The sequence below is a fragment of the Neofelis nebulosa genome, chromosome 4, assembly GCF_028018385.1.
Source record: "Neofelis nebulosa isolate mNeoNeb1 chromosome 4, mNeoNeb1.pri, whole genome shotgun sequence".
Classification (NCBI taxonomy): domain Eukaryota; kingdom Metazoa; phylum Chordata; class Mammalia; order Carnivora; family Felidae; genus Neofelis; species Neofelis nebulosa.
In genome coordinates, this window is record NC_080785.1 from 59,582,841 (window position 1) to 59,604,195 (window position 21,355).

General features: G+C 36.9%; 1 protein-coding gene across 1 annotated transcript in view; it reads right to left on the reverse strand.

Annotated features, from left to right (window-relative positions):
* The window catches only part of AHR (aryl hydrocarbon receptor), a 54,354-nt gene extending 34,991 nt beyond the window's left edge, over positions 1 to 19,363 (reverse strand). The window contains exons 1-2 of the mRNA XM_058724902.1: positions 19,165 to 19,363; positions 7,660 to 7,847 (exon numbers count right to left, since the gene is read on the reverse strand). Coding sequence (XP_058580885.1) covers positions 7,660 to 7,847; positions 19,165 to 19,229 — 253 coding nt within the window. The 5' untranslated portion in view covers positions 19,230 to 19,363. The remainder of the gene's footprint in view (positions 1 to 7,659; positions 7,848 to 19,164) is intronic.
* Between the last annotated feature and the right edge of the window lie 1,992 nt (positions 19,364 to 21,355).

Below are 21,355 nucleotides of genomic sequence, written 5' to 3' on the forward strand. Positions count from 1 at the left end.
TATGAATTCTGGAAAAAAATATATAATTCAATTATAGTAAGGTAGATAACACCACACATAAGTGAAACTGAATCCTATATGATGATTTCAAACATGCTCATCATTTACACAAACAAACCTACCATAGAACTTTCTGGAATTAAGAAATCACATTTGCTGTGGTACCACATTGCTGAAACTTTTGCAAACTACTTGCTATACAGTAACTTCAAAATTATATAATGTAGATGAATATAGCATACAAATCCCATGAATGAAAAGCACACATATAATAAAACCCTTAAACTTTATAAAATTTCAACCCCTGAAAGGGCTTTTTATTTAATTCATTTCTCTGCCTGTTCAAGCTCATTCTCTGCACATGTTTCTCAAGACAGTGTTCTGGGTTACTCAGACACCAAAACAGGATTGAAATCCAGAGAAACACACAAGCTCAAGATGAATAAACACAATAGCTCTCTTTTGAAAACCTAATGAACTGGAAATGAACTGTTAACTAAAGACAAAAGGAAGACCAAGAAAAGAGCACGGGCAATTTTTTAATTTAAAATAAAGTCAACAAAGATCCATATTCGACAATGAGGTTGACTAAATGTTAGATCACCACATCATGTAAGTTAACTATTGTTATCCTCCCCTCTTAGAGCATTTTTTAGACGTCATGAATTTAGAACATTCCGCTATGTAAATAATATTACACTTTATAAAATGGTGATTATTTTAAGTACATGTAATGGTTCAGAATGATTTTCCCCTATGTTACTTAGTTTTTAAAATAACCAGAAACTACTCCCTATAACAGCTGCCTATGCAGGAGTTGGGAATTAGATCTCAGGTCCTCAAACTTGCCAGGCTTACTGAAACCTAGACAAAATCATCTCTTTCTTGTGTTTAAGTTTTCCTTTCCACAGGTTAAATTTATGTATCTCAATTATAAAGATGTCACAAAATATAACCCATGACATATATAATGGAGTATGTAAAAGACTTCACAGTTAATAATATTTTAATGGTGTAATATATACTATGAATATTTTATTGACATAATACTACATGCCACTGATCCGTACTACTGCCTCACTGAAAGAAAACTTTTCTGCCTTTTCTACCTCATTAGATACTTGTGCCTCAGCAGACATATGAATTGTAATTTTGGGAATGCTGTCCAAAAGTAAAGTAATTTAAATGCAACACTGACATAATAATGAATATTTTAAAAAGAGACAATGAAATCTAACTCAAATTTTTTAGATGCTACAATTACTCTTACCAAGAATATGACATTACCATACTGATTCCAATCAGTCAACAAACCCAATGTCCACTGTTTGACTTGGAACTAACAGACACAATACAGGAAGAAACAAGCCTTTCCCTTAATACCACCCAATTTTAAAGGCTGGGTTATAACTACCCAAATCCTAGTCTCCCTGAATAAACTATTACTGGTCATAGTCAGTAAATTATTTAAACTTCTTAGATATTTTCCCTCTCAGAGGTAACATGATATTTGAGTTTAATACTCATTTTGTAACTCGGGTCTTCCTTTTATGCTCCTCTTTTCTTTTTAATTACAAAAGTATGTTTTAATCTTAACATTCTAGAATTTGGTGAAAAAGTTTAAATATAATGTTAAAGACTTTAGTCTTCCATTCTGTATTTCCAGGACCTAAGTCCACACTGACTTGTCAGGTCACAGCTCTATGTGATCCTATAACTGTCCTCAGGCTCCCCTCTGGTCTGATTTAATTTGCCTTGACAGGCAAAAATGGCACTTTACTGTGTTTAATCACCAACATCAGAAAACATCAATTTTGGATTGTGGGTATTTTTTTCTTTTTTTCAATATTTGTTTATGTTTATTTATTTGAGAGAGTGTGTATGTGCACAGTTAGTGGGGAGGAGGAGAGAGAGAGGGAGAGAGAGAATCTGCTGTTAGCAGATGCCCAATGCAGGTTTCGATCCCAGGAACTACAAGATCATGACTTGAGCCAAAATCAAAAGTCAGATGCTTAACCAACTGAGCCACCCAGGTGCCCCTGGGTATTAATTTTCTAAAGACAGAAAAGACTCTACAAAGAAACTTCAAAGATACATAATTTAGAGGAGTCTTTATAAAAAGAAATAGGCACGGAAAAATAAAAGAGAACCCAGAAGAGCAATGTTACTGAGGAAATTGAATAGAACTTCAATAGCTTTTACTATTTTAATCTATCATTATTAATATATTGTTATTAATCCTTAAAATATGTCTACGTGTGTCCATTGTGCATAAATTAAAAATAAAGTATCACCTTATTCTTATCAAATTTACAAAAGAGAGTGATTTTTTTTTTAAATACATAGCTCTATTTGAACATTCCGTCTACACTAATAAAAAATTTTTTAAGTCCCAAGACTGCCAGACTGCTGGCAGGTACAAAAGGAGCATCCAACAAAGAAGCAAAGAACCAGCAAATCAGGAACAATACTCATAAAGAGAAGGCAAAGGAACAGAGAGACAGGCAAGGAATGCAAAGGGAAGTACTGATTGGAGAAGGATACAGTTGATACTAGTTCATCCTAAAAAGATGTATGTAGCTTTCACATTTGCATCTTTAAATTCTTGTACACACTTCACTGTATGACCCAGCCAATCAGAGACCATGTAAAAAAATTTACTGCTACAATTCCATAAAATATTTCTCATATTTGCATATTTATAGATAGAAAATAAAATAACCGATAGAACCAAAAACTGTAATTGGCTACTAGCAGAGAGAGTATCTGGCAAAAGCAAAATATTAACATCTGAAACTAAGTCCCACAACTGTACATTTAAATCCATAATCTAAAATTTCAACATGAATTTTACATTGTTTTTCAGATATAAGTTAGCGAAACTGAGTTAATAAATATTTACTGAATGCCTACTAGGGGACGGACATTGTTCTAAGTGTGTTAAGGCACAATAGTACACATAATACCCTCAAGGAGTTTCCATTCTAGTTAGTGAAACAGGCGATATATAGGAATTTTAAGTGCACCAGAAAAACCAAAGCACTATAATATAGAAATGAAAATGTTTGTAATGATTACTTCATTTGTGACATAAACAGAATACAAACTGAAAAATAATTGTCTGAGTTTTATTTTCTAGAATATAGTTTACAAGTTTTCAAGGATTCAGTATTCAAAGATTCCCTCAATTATTTCTTCAGTTCAAACCAAAATAACTAACAGAACTTCTAATCTTCTTACTTCCTTTGAAATATTCCCTAAGTAGTGCATTATAAATACTGAATAGGTACATTTTTAAAGGATTTCACATACTATATTTATCACAGTTGCTGAAACACTAGACCTTGAGCTATTAGAGAACAGAAATCTTTTTCTACCTCTTTTTCTTTTTTGTGAATTCAGCACCTGCACAGGGTTTAGAATAAAGTGCAATCCTGAATTACAAATTTATTATATAATAATTTTAATCTAATAGTGTCAAAGAAAGTGCTAACTTTATCATACCTGAAAAATAAATATTTTGTTCAAAGTTGTATTTCAGAATGTTTTGATCAATTAGAAATGGATAAATAGTAGTGTACTTAAATCCTAAGTGCTGCTTTTCAGACAGTCAGAGCAGTATTAGAGTCATGGCTCCAAAGTTTAAGAAGATCCACCCAAGCTGGATTATTTAAACTTGCAATAAATAGATGTATTTTCTTGGAAAAATATCTATTGTTACTGTAAAACTTGAGTTTCCTTTTTAACAAGATTGTATGATTACTCGTTTATATTGTTCTTTCCGCAGGAATCACACACCCCCTGTTTGCATCCTGTTATTCACTTAGAGCTTCCCTTTACTTCGCTATACTGTTTTCCCTAGTAGGAGAGTGGTTTTACTGCACATTAGAATCCTAAACTGTCCGCATGCTCCAAGTCTCCTGGTTTGTAGCATTTAGCATCTGTTCAGATCTTAAACATTACCTTGAAAAATGAATTGTCTGCGTCCTTTCAAAATATTGAATTGCCATCCTACATCACTGGAGGCCTGGAAAAGACTGGAATCTTTTCTACTGATTGTATCTCTCAGTTTCCATCTAATTCTGTGAACAACTTAAGAAACTACTTAGGGTATACATTCCACTAAAACCTAAGCAAACACATTTATATTCTTCTTAAAATTTTGTACATTTGGATTTGTTTTTCTGAAGGCAAAGAGACAATTTTTTAAGTAATTCAGGCGTAATCAAAACCAAGTTAAAACTGCCCCTCCCCCGTTCATGCTCTGTCTCTCTCTGTCCCAAAAATAAATAAAAAATGTTGAAAAAAAAAAAATTAAAAAAAAAAAAAAAAACAAGTTAAACCAATGCCTCAGACTCATCTAGGATCCGTAATAAAAATACAGATTCCTTGGTTCTACACTGAAGCCACTCAGAATCAGCAATAAGAGGGGCATGCCCTAGAATGTGCCTTTTAATAACCTTTCCAGGTTATTCTGATACACACTGAAGTTTAAAAACTGTAATGCAAATGACCTAAAATTAAAGGTAATGTAACTGATGAAGGAATGATGAAGGATAGTAAGATCCTACTGTTAAATACGTTGAACCAGAATGAAAAATTAACTCATTAATGAAGAGCTAAGAAAATAACTGTTAATATGTAAGACCTCCAAAAGGAGCCCAGCTATGCTATAATAACATTCTTTGTAAGTAGGTTTGAAATCTACCTTACTTGGGGTATTCAACAGGACACATGTGTCTCATGAAAAAAATCTATCTATCTATCTATCTATCTATCTATCTATCTATATAAACTTATACATTAAACATACATATATTACTTTAATTAGCATATGTGTGTGTGCATAGATATAAACACACACACTGCCTAGAAAATGGTAATTATGTTAGCGCTTAAATGGTACCTGGCTACTTGCTAAGTAGCTTCAGTGCTAACCCACTATTTCTTTTCTTTTCATTTTTTTTTTGAGAGAGAAAGGGAGAATCAGTGTGTAGAAGGGGCAGAGAAAGGGAGAGAGGGGGAGAGAGAGAGAGAGAGAGAGAGAGAGAGAGAGAGAGAGAGAGAGAATCCCAAGCAGGCTCTGCACCTTCAGTGCAGACCCCGATTCAGAGCTCAAACTGACAAACCATGAGATCATGACCTGAGCTGAGATTGGTCCAATGCTTAACTGACTGAGCCACCCAAGAGCCCCTTACCCACTACTTCTAAACAGGGCACAATCTATACATTTTTTTTAAGTGTATTTATTTATTTTGAGAGAGAGAGAGAGAAAGAGAGAGAGAGAGAGAGGGAGGGGGGCACTTGTGCTCACACATGCACAAATGAGTGGGGGAGAGGGAGAAAGGGAGAGAGACAGAGAGACAGAGAGACAGAGAGACAGAGAGACAGAGACAGAGAGACAGAATCCCAAGCAGGCTCTATGCTTAAAGGGCAGAGTCCTACATGGGGCTTAATCCCAGGAACGGTGAGATCATAACCTTAGCCGTAATCTAGAGGCAGATGCTTAACTGAGTCACCCAGGTGCCCCTTTTCTCTTTTTAACATTTATAGTTTGATTTCCTATCATATAGGAGCAAGAAAAGAAAAGGCAAAAATGACTAACATCAATGCATCTTTACCAAAGTCAAGGAATAACATCTCTCTGGCTTCTAGTCAGTCAACTTTCTAAGGGCAGAAACCAGATCCTGTTTGTCATAGAACCCCTTGCCACAAGGTCAAGCAGTAAGCACTGCATGTGAACTAATGCCGAGGATTAGGACAGCATTCCACAAAGCTGGGAGTGGTTACAGTCTATGATAGGGGCTCCCAAACTTCAACATACATCCAGCCCCTCCACTCTACCAGAGTTTTATTCTGCAGGTCTAGGGTGGGCCCAAGATCTGGCATTTGTAACAAGTTCCCAGGTGACACTACTGCTGCTCATCTGGGGACTACACTTTGAGAACCACAGATCAGGGGAAAGTCCTCAGGACTGTGCTATATAAATGGTTCCCAGAAAAGAGAAGTAATTGGAAGATGGTCAGGAAAAACAACACAGGGCATCCAGAAACCAGGGTTCTAGTTCCAACTCTATCAAAGAATTACTGTTTAGTTGATAAACACACACTCACACTCTCTCACTCACACACACACACACACACACACACACACCACTGAATCCCACATAACCCATCCTAGAGATGAAGAATCTGGTGTAAAGGAAAATTCAAAGACTTTATAGATAAGAAACAATTTTAAGTGTCTACTATGAACCTTTAAACATATAATCTGACCTGAAATGATTATCCTCATAATCAGTGTGTATTGCCCAAATCACAACTGTTAAACTACATAGTTTTTATCCAAAATAAAGATCATACACAGCAAGCAAATAAAAAAATGCCCAGACTAAACACAGCAAACCATTTAAATATAAACCTGCAGGGAAATAGCTGTTTTCCAATATTCTAAACACATATTATAAATTCAAGTATCTGTAGATGGGTCTAGGGCAACAGCAGCAGCAGCAGCTGAGACCCTGTTAGAAATGCAAAATGTTGGCCCACTTGGGTGGCTCAGTCGGTTAAGGGTCTGACTTCGGCTCAGGTCATGATCTCACAGCTTATGAGTTCAAGCCCCGCATCGGGCTCTATGCTCACAGCTCAGAGCCTGGAGCCTGCTTCAGATGCTGTGTCCCTTATCTCTCTCTGCCCTCCCCCACTCGTGTTCTGTCTCACTTCTGTCTCTCAAAATGAAATAACTGTTAAAAAAAAATGCAAAATCTCTGACTACCACCTAAACCTACTAAATAAGAACTCCCATCTTAGTAAGATCCCTATGTGATTTGTAGATACTCAAAGTTTGAGAAGCACTGACTAGGGCACTCAGATTTTATCACTAATTCTTTACTCTATTTGTAAAATTGCATGATATATTTAAAAGAATCAACATTTCCCAAAAAAAAAAAAAAATCTATTTCTGACATATAAACAGATAATAAGAGAAACTGAGGAATTATTTTACATAAGAATATGCAATGAAACTTTATTTTCCAACAAAAATTTCCAATAAAATACTTAATTGCTATGAAATCATGTATGATTAGAAAGTAACTTCATGGCTGAGTAAACTGAGGTACAGGGATGCTAAATGGTTTGGTTAAAATCAAATAGTTTATCATGGCACAATGAGATTGAAATCCAATTCTGACTCCTGTAATATAATACTCCTTCTGGTGGAAAAAAATTATTTACATTTTCCTGGAGTAAACACACGGTTAATATATAGTAGTAGAAGTGTACATAATTTTTTTAAAGAATAAATATCTACCCAAACATATTGAAGGAAATGAGCAAAAATATGTCATAGTATATGTGTTTTATTCCCTTCATCGAGAGATAGAGAGAGAGAGAGAAAGAGAGAGAGAGAGAGAGAGAGAGAGAGAGAGAGAGGGACGGACAGAGACTTTAAAAAATTGCATTGGAAGGAGTAGTGGAACTGGAAACTATATGGACATAACTTTCAAACCTATGATTTTCACAGAATGACACTACAAATCAGGCAAGTGGAAGCATCTTTCTGATGAATGAACCTGGAACACGTATTTTTAGAAATACTACAAGTTTGGCTCTGCTACTTAAATTTTAATATATAGCAATAAACAAAACTTCTTCTTACCATCAAAGAAGCTCTTGGCTCTTAGGTAACTGACACTGAGCCTGAGAACTGAAAGTTTGTCCAGCTTATTAATAACATCTTGTGGAAAAGGCAGCAGGCTAGCCAAACGGTCCAACTCTGTATTAAGTCGGTCTCTATGTCGCTTGGAAGGATTTGACTTGATTCCTTCAGGTGGGATTGGCTTGACACTGAAAAACAAACAAAATACCACGAAATAAGATGGATGAAGTAAAAATTTCTATTGCATTATAGCTCTTCAGGTATTTCTCTAATGAAACAAACACCAAAAAGTCTACTCAAGTTTACGTAAATCCCTTCAAAAGGCTCCTTTGTATCGTAATTAAGAAAAACAAACAAAAAAAATTGGTAAAATTCCTCATAATGTTTTATTAAAAGCTTATGAACTCATCTTAAGAAAATGCTGAGTGCATCTTATATACTTCATACTTCCTTCACTTCATACATTTGTGGTACAGTGATTCCCAGTAACAAATCCAGTAGGATTATTTTTTCAAACCCAGACACTGTTCCAGAAAGAAATGAAAAAGAAATCTGCAATTAATTATGTGAAGATTACGCTTCCTTTGCTATCTTCCTCAAGAAGCATCTTGGCATCATTTATGATGTAGATAAATAGGAGCTACCCTAATCACCCCAGCTTCCTATATTTAACACTTTCATCCTGTCAGTGACAACTATTCAAAGTCCTTCTGGCACCTCTATATGGTCATCTAGGCATTTAATGGGGTCCTCCAATATTTAAAAAAAAAATTGGCTTTGGTTATTTATATTTGTTGAGTGACAGATATTAGAGGTTAACTGTGATTCCTTGCAAATTTTGCTTTTAGGGCTGGTCAATAATTCTACTTAATTATTAGCTTTCATAGCTTATGTCTTAGAAAATTCAATGAATCCCCAACATGTAGCATGATTTTCATCTGAGAGAAAAGATATTTATAGTTAGGAGTAGAACCTGAGTTCAGATATGAGAAACTGCATAACTTCACAGAAAGGTCTTAGCCAGGATTTCACAGCAGAAATTCATTATTTAAAATGAACTGACAGATCATCACACACACAATGAAATATAGACAAGATATTTAAAAAAAAAAAAAAAAAAAAAAAAACAAAGATCATGCCTCTTCACCTTTCCATTTGCCAGAAAAATAAAATCTTATGCAGGGCATTCTTACAACAAAGACATTTCCCTCCAGTTTTATTGAGAAGACAAAAGCAATTCAAATGATGGAATCTTCAAAAGTAGAAATTGGCCTGAATATAGTGCTGATTTAATCAAAATATTTCTAGATACTTTATGTTTTCAATGTTGTATGTGGAGAAGTAATACTTTATTTAAAAATTAATAAAAAGTCAATAAAGGGGCACCTGGGTGGCTCAGTCAGTTAAGCATCTGACTTCGGCTCAGGTCACAATCTCACGGTTCACGTGTTCAAGCCCCGTGTTGGGCTCTGTGCTGACAGCTGGGAGCCTGGAGCCTGCTTCGGATTCTGTGTCTCCCTCTCCCTCTGCCCCTCCCCCCCCTCTTTCTCTCTCTTTCTCTCTCTCTCTCTCTTTCTCTCAGAAATTAATAAATATTAAAAAAAAATCTTTTTTTAAAGTCAATAAAAATTTTAATGTTTGTTATATATTGTCCCCAACAAGTAATTTCTTCAGAACTTATCTATTTCTGTTTTTATTACAGTTCATGTTCTTTCTTTCTTTCTTTCTTTTTTTTTTAATGTTTTACTTTTTAAGACAGAGAGAGACAGAGCATAAGTGGGGATACAGCAGAGACAGAGGGAGACACAGAATCCGAAGCAGGCTCCAGGCTCTGAGCTGTTAGCACAGAGCCTGACGCGGGGCTTGAACTCACGAACTGAGATCATGACCTGAGCCGAAGTTGGACGCTTAACCAACTGAGCCACCCAGGCGCCCCCAATTCATGTTATTTCTACAAAAGTAAGAATTAATAAATTGATAAAGTATATGGCATACATACAAAATAAATCAGGTACTTTCTCCAGACTGTGTAATTGCATACTTAGCAGAAACAGATGATTCTTTCTCTATTTTTCCTTTATCATACTGCATTTGTAATCAAATTCAAGTCATCTCTAAATTTCTTCAATTAATCAAATGATTTTCAAAAGTTACCTATAATGCATGTCTACCTCCCTGAATAATTCTCTGATTAATCTCTTGTTGACACAAATATTTACTTGCAGTTATCATGTCCTGGGTAGTCTAGGAAAACATTCCTCTCCTACATATTCAAAAAGTGTTATGGGAGCAAAGTATGTGAGCAACTAACTACTTGAATTAAGATCTTTATAGACAAGGTAGTATCTGAGATGGACCTTTAAAGATGAACGGGATTTCAGGAGGAGGCAGGGCTGAGAAACGGTGGCCTGTGAAAAGTCCCCTGTCCCGAGTGTGAAGCATAGAGTACAAGAGAGAGGAGAAAGGGGAAAGTGGTTGTGGCCACATTCATGCAACAAATAGTAACCGCCTACCATGGGCAAGGCACAGAAGACTCAGCAGTGAACTACACTACATGTACTAATGTTCCTGTTCTCATGAAGCTTACATTCCAGTGGCAGGAAACATAAATAACTAGTTGAGTGAATAAATAAACATATAACTTTCAGAGCTGCTAAGTGTTAAAAAGAAAAATAAAGCAAGATAAGGAACTAAAGAGTGACAAGCATGCTGGTTTTGATAGCCAGGAAGGGTCTCTGATGTTACATTTCAGCACAGACATAAATACAACGAAGGAGTGAGCTATGCGGGTATCTGATGAAAAAAAATGCTCAAGATAGAGCAAACAGACAATTTTCTCACACAAATGGTGTAAAATTAGACTCTGGTATCTGGGAGTCATCTTAAGCTCTGAGCTGGGATTTACATGACCAGTCTTGTGTTTTACTAAGCTGACTCTGGCGATGACGAGCATGAAATGTAGGGCAACTCTCAGTGAAGCTAGCACTTGTTTCTAAAATACAAATCTACAACACTCCTCGGATTTAAAAATTTCAGTCGCTCTGGACAGTCCATGTTCCTTAGCCTAGAAGCAAAACACCTCTTGATCTTTTATAGCCCCCTAACTATTCCTCTGGCCTCATTTCCTGCAGCCAAAGCCTTTTTTGTCCATTATACTCCAGACAGAAGAAAGTACTTAGTTATCAGTATATACTTTGGTGCTTTCATACATGTTACTCTCAGGAATCCTCTTGTTCTGTCTCATCCGCTACAAAGCCGTGCTCAATTAGATGACTTCTGTAAAGTCCTCCCTGACCTACTCACAATGGATCCCTCTTGTACTACTTCTGTACCTTATGCATCTTAAGCAAATGTCTTATACAACGATTCCATTAAGGAATACCCTGTGCAGATAGTATTTCCAATAAACTGAAAACGCATTTCGTCTCGCACTCTTGGTAGCTTTCCAGTAATGATTATAAAACATTGGGGACAAGACAGTAACACAATGAACCAAGACAAACTAAGAAGACACAGAGAAATAACAATCACAATACAAAAAAAGAAAAAAAAAATCACTCAAGATATTGCTCCATGAAGTCCTGCTGTCCATCTTGTGCTGTCTCTCTGCAGTGCTCAACCATGAGCTAGATGAACCTACTTCTTTGCACAACATAAAACTTTCCACAGCTCTAATGTGTTATCTATCATACACATTATGGAATATTTAGCATGAGATCAAATTTCTTAAGTATTATGTAACTGGTAGTACTTAGACTTGTTTATTGCTCTTATGCCTGTAAACTTGATCGTTTTTGTATCCCCAGTGCTCAACATAGTACTATCCACAGAGTGGACCTTCAATTAATGTTTGCTGATCAAAAGTATCTGGAAAAAGAGTTATCAGGACCTGACCAAAGGCAGTGATAGGAAAGAAAGTAAGGCCTGGTATGAGATACTTCAACACAGCACTTTATGCCCATCATAAAGCTTGCTATATAGCAAGACTCCAATGTTTGCTGATGGGGCACAGGAAGTACGGAAGAGGAAAACATGGAGTGAGGAAGAAGCAGGTTGGGGTAAGGACTATACTTCCTAATGGAAGGTACACCAAACAAAGAGAACGAGACGAGAGGACAGAGCTTGATGATACAGACATTTAGGCCTAACATTGGGGAAGAGGCACAGGCAAAGACAACAGAGGAGGAATTACAAGAAGACAGGAAAAGAACCAGGTTGGAATATTCTGGATATTACAAAACAAAATCAAATACACAGAAAAATTAAATGAGAAGTACCCACCGGATGTGGCATTTCAAATGCACTACTGCTAAAAGTAAAGCAACCGACGTGGCATACTCTGTCACTGATTTTGTGAGAAATGTTTACAACTATTTTGTGAAAGTATTTCATTCTTATCTACACATCTTAAAGATGCGCATAATAATTCGATAGAAAAAGTAAACTTACATCGGTTACACCTGACTTGGGTTATGCTAGTACTTTTACTTTCGTATCGCCTTTAAATCTATGCCAAAATATATACTGCCAACTACCTATTTAAATGAGAGGCTATATTTGAAATATAAACAAACATCCCTGTAACCTTAGACTTGGGAGATCTGAAGTTAAGATATCTCTTGACATAGAGAGACCACTGATGTTGATAAAGAGAAGAAGCAATTTATTATTTTCTTAAAGCCTTACCTCAAAACCTTGTCCCAACCTGCAAATCAAAACTGTTGTGAAATCAAGACTCTAGCTGACTGTGTGCCATGCTTCTGTTTTCAAAGCCCTTCATGCTGTAAGTACTGCTATTGAGAAGCCCAATGCCACATCCAATGCTAATATGAGTGCCATCTTTAAAGCCTTTTCAATATCCCAGTGTTGAGTGTCTATTAGACTCCTCACTTGCGCCCAGTGTTGAAAACAAGTTAAATGTCTAACCCAGTTTAATCTGGGTTACTATAAGTTACCACAACTGTAAATGTTTATGTTTTCATATGACATTTATCATAAAACCTCAAATCTCACGCAAAAATACAGTTTCAGTAATCCTATGAGATTAAAGCAACGTTTTCTAACAGATTACCTATCGCAGTACTGAGTCTGCTCTATCAGCTTTTTCCTCTCAGTGATTTAATCTATTCCCACTGCTTCTGTCAATTTACCAATAAATTGCTAATCTTTATTTCCAGCTCCTGTACCTGGGTGTCTTCTCATTTACATTTTCCAGAATTTAGGCACCCCCTTCTTAGCATGTGATACGGTACTACTCTTCACTTTAGCCAATGGCTATGAAACTGAAATAATCCTCAATAAATCTCTGCCCCATACTGACTTTACTCAAGCCATTCATTCACCATTTCCACCTCAATGGCTTCAGTGTGTACTTATTTATCTCTGAAAGTAAATGTTAAATGTTTCAAGTCATAAATTATATGATTAATGTAACATTGGACAGGTGATCTGTGACACAAATAAAGTCATATTTCATTGGCAGGGTGAATACAGCTGGATATTTTACTTTCCCAGATGAAGGGGGAAAAAATCTACAGAAACTTCTGAGAATTCTAGCTGAAAGTCACTTTTAATGAGCCAGAATTCTTCAATCACCTGCTGCTGCCACTGTATAGTTGTGATGAGTCCTTCCCTTTCCCCCTTTTTGCTATACCTAAGGATAGGCAATAAGGTTCAAACAGCACATAATCTCTAGCACAAGACTTTAACAGTGAAAACCTGGAACACGAAAGATGCCCTAGAAATCACGGTTACTTCCAAAATCCTGAAAAAAGTCATTGAAAGTGTTTCCTTTTTCCTTTCTTATATGAATGTATATATTTTTTTCAGTATGTCCTTTGGAACCCATATAAAAAGTATCTACTATACTAAAATCACTAAAGCATGACAATTTTAAGTGGTGGTCAATTGTTTAGTAAATAATTGTAAATACTGACCGTGTGCATGGTATTAAGAAGCTCTGGTGGCTACAAACACAAATAAAAGCCTGAGCTAACCATGAAGAACTTATCTTTCTTACTAGGAGGAGATGGATTATAAGAAAGCAATATCAAACAAATGTGTCATACAGTTGCCATAAAAGTGATGCTCAGGAGTTCAGGAAAGTAAGAGCAGGTAGAGCAATAGGGGAAGGTTCATGAAGATCTGGCATCTAAACCAGGTCTAAAAAGACAGGTAAGTCACTTCTGGTTTTGTGACAGCCAAGTACATAGCTCTCTAAAAAGATCCTTCTCTTCAGATAATTCATGCTAGAAAGGAAAACAAGAGACAGAAACAATCTGTATCCAATAAACCTAAAAGATAGCTAAACCCAGATATAAATAATATGGAGATGAAAAATGGGTACAAACAAAATCAATGATAACAAAGAACAGGAAGGAAAATGTACTCACAGTATATTACTTAGCTCAGCAGTAAACAATATTTACAGTTAAAAAATACGGAAACACCCAAAGTTAATTTAATCCGTAACAGTGAAAAAGTTATATTGGGAGAGTGAAGAAGGTGAGGGGGGGAGGAGATATGAAGTAACAATCACTTCAACTATGACAATAAAACATCAACAGAAAATACCTAATATGCTGAAAAGATAGCATGATACACATACCCTTGACTTATTTAACCATGCATGTGTTATTTAATAGGAATACTGTCCCAAAAAAGTATTTCAATCAAAGGGAAAAGAGCAAAATGAAAAATATAAGACAAAGCAAACAATACACTTCAAGTAGAAAAATCTGCAAATAAACTATTACTACTAGTATTACAACTTCATACACGCATGCGTGCGCGCGCGCACACGCGCGCACACACACACACACACACACACACGCTCACAAACCCAACATTTAAGTTGAATTACCTACCCCTCCTCTCTTTTTTGCCTATGAAATTGACAATTCACATTTTAAAGCAAAAATGCAAGGACACAGGCACTCTCCCATACTATGCACAGGAATAATTTTTTTTTGTAGAGTAATTTGATACTATTTCAAAGGATATTTGGCTCAACCTTGAAAGTATGCATACACACCTTTGTACCTCCAAATTCCACGTAAAGGAATTTTTCCTAAGGAAACAACTAAGAATCTGCATAGAAACTCATGTATCTCAAGGATATTCTCTGAAATACCAGATAAAATATTAAGAAGTTGGAAGTAACAGAATTTCCCCCCAAAACAAAAATAGTTAAATAAATCATGGAACATTTATAGAATGGAGTACTATGCAGTCACTGAAAACCATATAGGAATTATAAAGAAAGGGAGGCAGGTAGTAAATCATAAGAAAGACCAAGAGGAAAGACCATGAATGCAAGTACGGAGGTTAAGCACAAGTCTGGCAAACAGTAAATCATTTATTTCATATAACACTAATTAATGTTATTATTGCAAATAACACTAATTATTTAAGGAGAAACAGGGGGCATTAAGGAAATCCCTAGTATATGGGTGTGCCATAAAAATCACTAAACTTACTTACCTGAGCACTATTGTGAAGTTGGTAATAACATAAGCTTTGTAGCCATAAGACCTGAAATCTGATATTCAAACTCAGCTTTCTCATTTGCTACCTAACAATTCTGAATCTGAATCCCAGATCCCTATCTATAAAATAAATAGTAATACCTTTTCACACTACCATCATAAAAATAAAATAAAATGTAAAACACTGTGCACATATATATCACAATAAGTACTAATGAACAGTAGCTTTTTGATAAACTTTTGGGCAAAAAAAAATCCATTTAAAAAAAACAACTGCGGAAGTAGAAAGGTACTGTTGTTAGAGATTTGCATGGTATTTATTTCTAAGTAACAGTCCTAATTATACACAATGCTAAGCACGCACTATATAAGTTTAGATGTCAGTGAAGTACCACATTTCAGCCATAATCATAATTGAGAACATAATCATATACTGCCTCTTACAGGAGAACTGATTGTTCTGTGATAATGTAAGCTACAATTATTTATAGAATAGAATTTTCCATTTCATTTATATCATTAAACAATGACTTACAGTCTTTACAGTTTATAAAAGTTTTGTTCTTCTCATTTTAGTTGTGAGACTGACTGTGTAGGTATTGACTGTGCTCCTTTGCTGGTCAATCACTTGCTTGGATCTACAAGAGCAAGGAAACTAGACTTCATCCTTTAGTTTAGACCTAATGCTCTTTCCATTTATTTCTCATTTTTCCCTCTTTTTGCCAGTTATTTTTCATAAATGCTGATAACTAAACACTTTCACTTATTCATTTCATAGTTCCAATATGTAAGGATCTCTGTAGTCATTATGCATAAACTAAGGAAAGCTATCTGAAAAATATGATAAAACAATAATTATGGAAGTGAAAAGACCTATCCCTTTATTTTAAAAGCTATTTGGGAAATGATATCATAGTATATTTATATGAAATACTTTCAGTAAAACAATATATAATTTTATTCCACTACTATATATAAATGAGGCTTATGAAGCTTAAATAAACAGTAACTTAGCAAATATAGCAACAAAGACCATGCTTTTATATTATATAACTAGTATATTAAGGTAACCAGGATCATCTAATACTGAGAAGTTATTACCCATACAGGCATTTCATGATGGCTGTCTTGATCACCACTGCTGTGACTATCATTTTTAAGTGTAGATGTCATTTACTCAACACCTATTATTTACCAACAATCAGTAATAACTTTGTAGAAAAACAGTAAATTGAAGTACTGCTCGACTTTTCCAGTATAACAAAACTTTAAAAAATGTAAAAATATATACAAAGTTATTATCAACAGGAAAAAAAGATTCTATTTAATTCAATGGTATCCTTTTCACCTACCTTCATGAGACAAAGTAACTAAACAAATGAACAATACTTTCATCTCCAAAGAAAACAAAACAGGAACATAATTTAAATTAAAAAGAAGAATTTCATTTGTTTGTGTTCTAAGCAGAGTGATTACATATAGAGCAACACCTTAAGGAAAGCAACGGTAGAATCCATTCCTAAGGGTATCTTTGGAAATTTCCTTTAGGAACATGGGTCTGGTGCAAGGTTGGTTAGGATCCTTTAATTTCCTAACTTAATTATTGCAAAAAGAAGGGAAACATTTACTGAGCATCTACTATGTACAAGATACTTTAGTGGGATTAAATTTAACACATTTAAGTTGTATTTGGTGCCAATTAGATAATTTTCAATGTTAGACTTGCCACTAGGGGGAGATTATCTTGTTTAATACAGTCAATTGAAGAGGGACTGGAAGAGCTTCAGATTAAAGTTGTCACATACTTGATTATAAAATTTTATGAAACTGGATATTAAATTGACTGTATTGTTAACAGTCCTATAATTATGATACAACATATCTTTTTTTTCTTTAAGTAAAATAAAATGACTCTCACTTAAGGGATCAAAGTTAAATACCATTTTCAGCTCAGACTAGTCGTGTTTTTCTGATAATGCTGGCATATTTTAGACCTCATTAGCTAAAAACTAGTAATTTAAATGCATGTTAAACGTAGCATTAGGTTTAATGGCCACATTCCTAAAATAAACCTTGACTAACTGCATTATAAAGTAATCCGTTTTTAATTCAGGTAAAAACAACTTATAATCAATTTCACGTGATTCTGCAAATGCCAGCACTAGGCTTTCCTTAAGGGAGCAATATGGTGACATGTTAAGGCATTTATATGACTACAAGCAACACAAAGTACGCAATAAAGATCAGATAAAATCTATACTAAAATAAAATGAGCGTGAACGTGGATAATGCTTTAGTTATACTGTATTACAAGAGATTGTTAAATACAAATGTATTTACAAGTTTTCTGAAGTATATTAAAACGCTAAAATAAAACAACGAAAGATAGATCTTACATAAATAAAATGCTAACTAAAAGCCAAAGATGTTAAACTTTATAATGAATACAACATTAAGGCTTTTGATTAAAAAAAAAAAAAGTCATCTAGATGCTTTGTTACGACAATGATTAAAACCTAAAAATTCATCACAGAGATCTTCAAGTTTTCTGACCATACACAGAAAACCCATGATACTGCCTTTATATTAGGCTAAGTATACTACTGTATTAACAAATACATAGAAGAGGCATTTGGGATGCCTCTGGTTATTTTAAATAACCACCAAACACAAGGCCAAGTTAGACAAATACATTTTTATATAAGGAACTCCTTTATAAAATATAAGTATTTTAAGCCAATGCCACAGAAAATTGCTGACTAGGCAGTATTCCTAATGCCAGCCACACTGCAGGATAAGACTTCCAAATTTTAATCAGTCTACTTATAGGTTAGTATCTCCTCTTAAGGCCAAGTCTAGACCTGAAGAACTATAATTGAAATTCTAAAAGGAAATTAAAACTTCAGAATAATGAAACTTTTAAACCTGTTACTGGTTCCAAACACATATTCTGAATTGTGATTTTTCTGATCTGGATTAGTGATCTAAACTGAGTTTTAAGCAAAGTGTACACTTCTGACTTGTTCTGAGTAAACGTTTCTGTTCTTAAAATGGTTTATGAAGACTTGAAAAAAAATGTTAAGTAGCTCAAAGATCAAATTAGTAATAAACACGTGAATATAACAATCTCAGCAATCTGTGTCAAGCATTAATATTTTTTTTCCTGAACATTATTTTAATGTATTTACCATCTCACACAAATATATATCACCAAAACAAATATCTAAGTTTCTAATTAATCTATTAGAATCGATAAAACTTTGAAGGAAGGGAAAAAGAGAAAAATGCTAAGAATGCAAACGTGTTTCAGTAATTCCAGCTTTAAATCTTTCACTTTACAGACCCTAAAATCACTTCAAAAGTGGTAAGAAAAGTCCCCAAAAGGGTGGCTGAAAATACAAATCCCCCGCTGTATCCTGTCCACTACACTCAATTCATCCCTGCTCCCCTGTATATACATTTTACCGATATGATCACGTTGAGCGCTATAAAATTACTGCCAAATAAGTAAATAAGAGCCGGTTACAGAGACCAAAAAATACCTTCAGAGGAACTCAGACCCTTTTTTGCAGACGGCACGTGTTTAGCTCTTTAAAACATCTGGCCCTCCCAGGATGAAAATAATAACCGTCCTCTAACCCAACCAATGAAAATATTAAAAATCGAAGAGGATTTCAAGGCGGTTTTGTGTTAATTAATCCACCAGTCCCACTGGGCAGGCTAGACCAGTCAACAAATTAAGACCACAGAAAAGAGAGGTGCAGATGGGTGGGGGTGCGGGAGGGTGCGTGTGCACCGCGAAGTGGGAGGGGGTGCATTTTTTTTAAATGCGATCATTAAAAACTAAAAACCCAAGGCCTGGGTCTGTCGACCGGCCTCTAAATCTCGATTTCACGGACTGTATCGCGAATGAACCTAATCTCTGCACGGCGGGGATTTGGAGGCGGGGTGGGGCCGCCTCTCGCACCGGGGTGCAGTGGCGCACAGTCCGCGCGGAAGACTAGCTCTGCACACTCACGTTTTCTGCACCGGCTTCCGCCGCTTGCGACTGGCGTAGGTGATGTGAGAGCTGCTGCTGTTCATGGTGCCCAGCCGGCGGCGGCTCCTCCCCAGGAGCGGGCGCAGACGGCCAGGTTCCCGGGACCCGGAGCGACCCGGACGACTGCAGCGGCCGGCGCCGGATTCCACGAAGTCGCGCCCGCTCCACCTGCGTCCTCGCGAGGACGCCGCGCGCCCCGAACCCTGGCTCCCGCAGCCCGGCGCGTCCAGGTGCGCCGCCCGGGCCTGGCGCTGAGGGGCGAGGGGCGGAGACCGGAGAGGAAGGCGGCGCAGGTGCCTTCAACACCGGCAGAGGCGGCGTAGCGCTGTCCGCAGGTAGGCGGCCCGGGTGGAGGAGGAGCCTGGGCAGCCTGTTTGCAATACCGGCCTGGGTCGCGCGCTGTGGCGCCGCGCCCCGTGACCGTCGCCGCGGCCCCTCGGGTAAGGGAGGCGCAGCTCCGCTGCTCCTGGGGCTTCCCCTATCCCGGGTGCTTCCCGCCTGCAGAGCTCAGACTTCGGCCGCACTCCCCTACCACCAGCTTCCGCTAGACTACGCAGCTGCCTCTGCTTTGAGCCGGTGGTCCTGATCACGTTTTCGGGACCGAGCGTCGAGGGGACTCTCCCAGCGTTGCCTCTGGACTCAGTGCACAGCGGCTGAAGAGCAGAAGCGCCCCGACTCCACTGCGGCCCCGCCCAGCTCGTTGTAGCCCCGCCCTATGCCACTTGGCCACGCCCCTCATTACATTCCCTTGAGGGCCCCACCCTCCCTGCGCGTGATGACGTAAAACGTAACGACGCCCTACCCCCTCCGCGTAGCCGTCTTCTTTAGGTCAAGGGGAGGATTCTGTGAAAACATTTCCACACCTCTAGAAGGGAGGTGTGACAACAGATTACGTAGAGCCAAACTCTGTAGCTAGACTAGCTCAAGGAGACATGCCAAATAGTGAGCTTAACTTCACCTATGTGAGAGACAGTGACTCAGCTAACTTTTGGCTAAGAGTTACAGTGAGCTGGCAGATAACCAATGGGACTCTAAATATTTTCCTAGAGGAGAAAGCTTCATTCAGGAGGCCACATCTGAGTTGAACTAGAAGGCTAAGAGTTTCCTTGGTCTTTTGTTGTTGTTGTTTCCTTACCAGTCAGAATAACTTTGTTACTCTCCAGCCAGATTTCGATAGGACGGAAAGGAAACAACCAAGAAGGAAAGGAGGCACTTAGAGATAAGAAGTGGTCTGGTATGATTGGAGAGAGGCACTGGAAGAGAACTTCAGGACTTCTAGGATCAAATCAGAAAGCCTTGATGAAGAGTCTAGATTTTATTTTGTAGTCAGTGGAAACCTTTTAAAGATACGCAGCATGAAAGTGACATTGTGGTGTCCTAGAAAAGTCACTCTGGGAGGAAAGTGCAAACTGTATTACAGGAGAGCAAGGCTGGATGCAAGGGGAGTAGTAAGAGAGTTGTTGAAATAGTTCAGGTGAAAGTCCAAGGAAGTAGCAGTGGGACAGAAAAGAACAAATAGATGATGATAAAAAAGGATAAGAAAATAGAAGAGAGCGCACTCAAATGGCCCATGATTTCTTACCCTGTGCTGGTAACCAAGATAGTGAACACAGAGAAGTTTATTTGCTTGTCAGCAACAAAGTGCATCTAGACCAGGATGCCTAGATGACATCTCACACCATATTCTATCCTACATTTTAACATGTCTTCAAGCCCTTTCCAAACTGGTAAGTTTCTTACCTCAAGTGCCATTGATGGATAAATTGAGCTTATCATTTTATTTAGCTGAAACTGCTTTATCATTGGCTTTACCATTCTCTAGATCAACCTATGAAATATCTTCAACTCCTCTTCGACTTCCTTCCTAATTATTAAAGAAAGTGCTATTACATTTTGTTCTTTGCAATATCCCTATTCATCTCCCTCTACCTTATTCTTCAATAATTACAGAGTGCCCAGCTCAAATCCCATACCATTTGGTATTCTTCAACTGATATTATCCTCTCCATACATTAATTCATCAAGAGATATTTTGAGAGTAACACCTATGTGTCAGGAATTGTTCTAGTACTGGGAAGATAATGGTGAACAAAACCAGAAATAGAACAGCCTGTCAAGGAATATGGGAATATGGTGATCTAGTAAATGAATTTGACCAAGTCATGCAGGC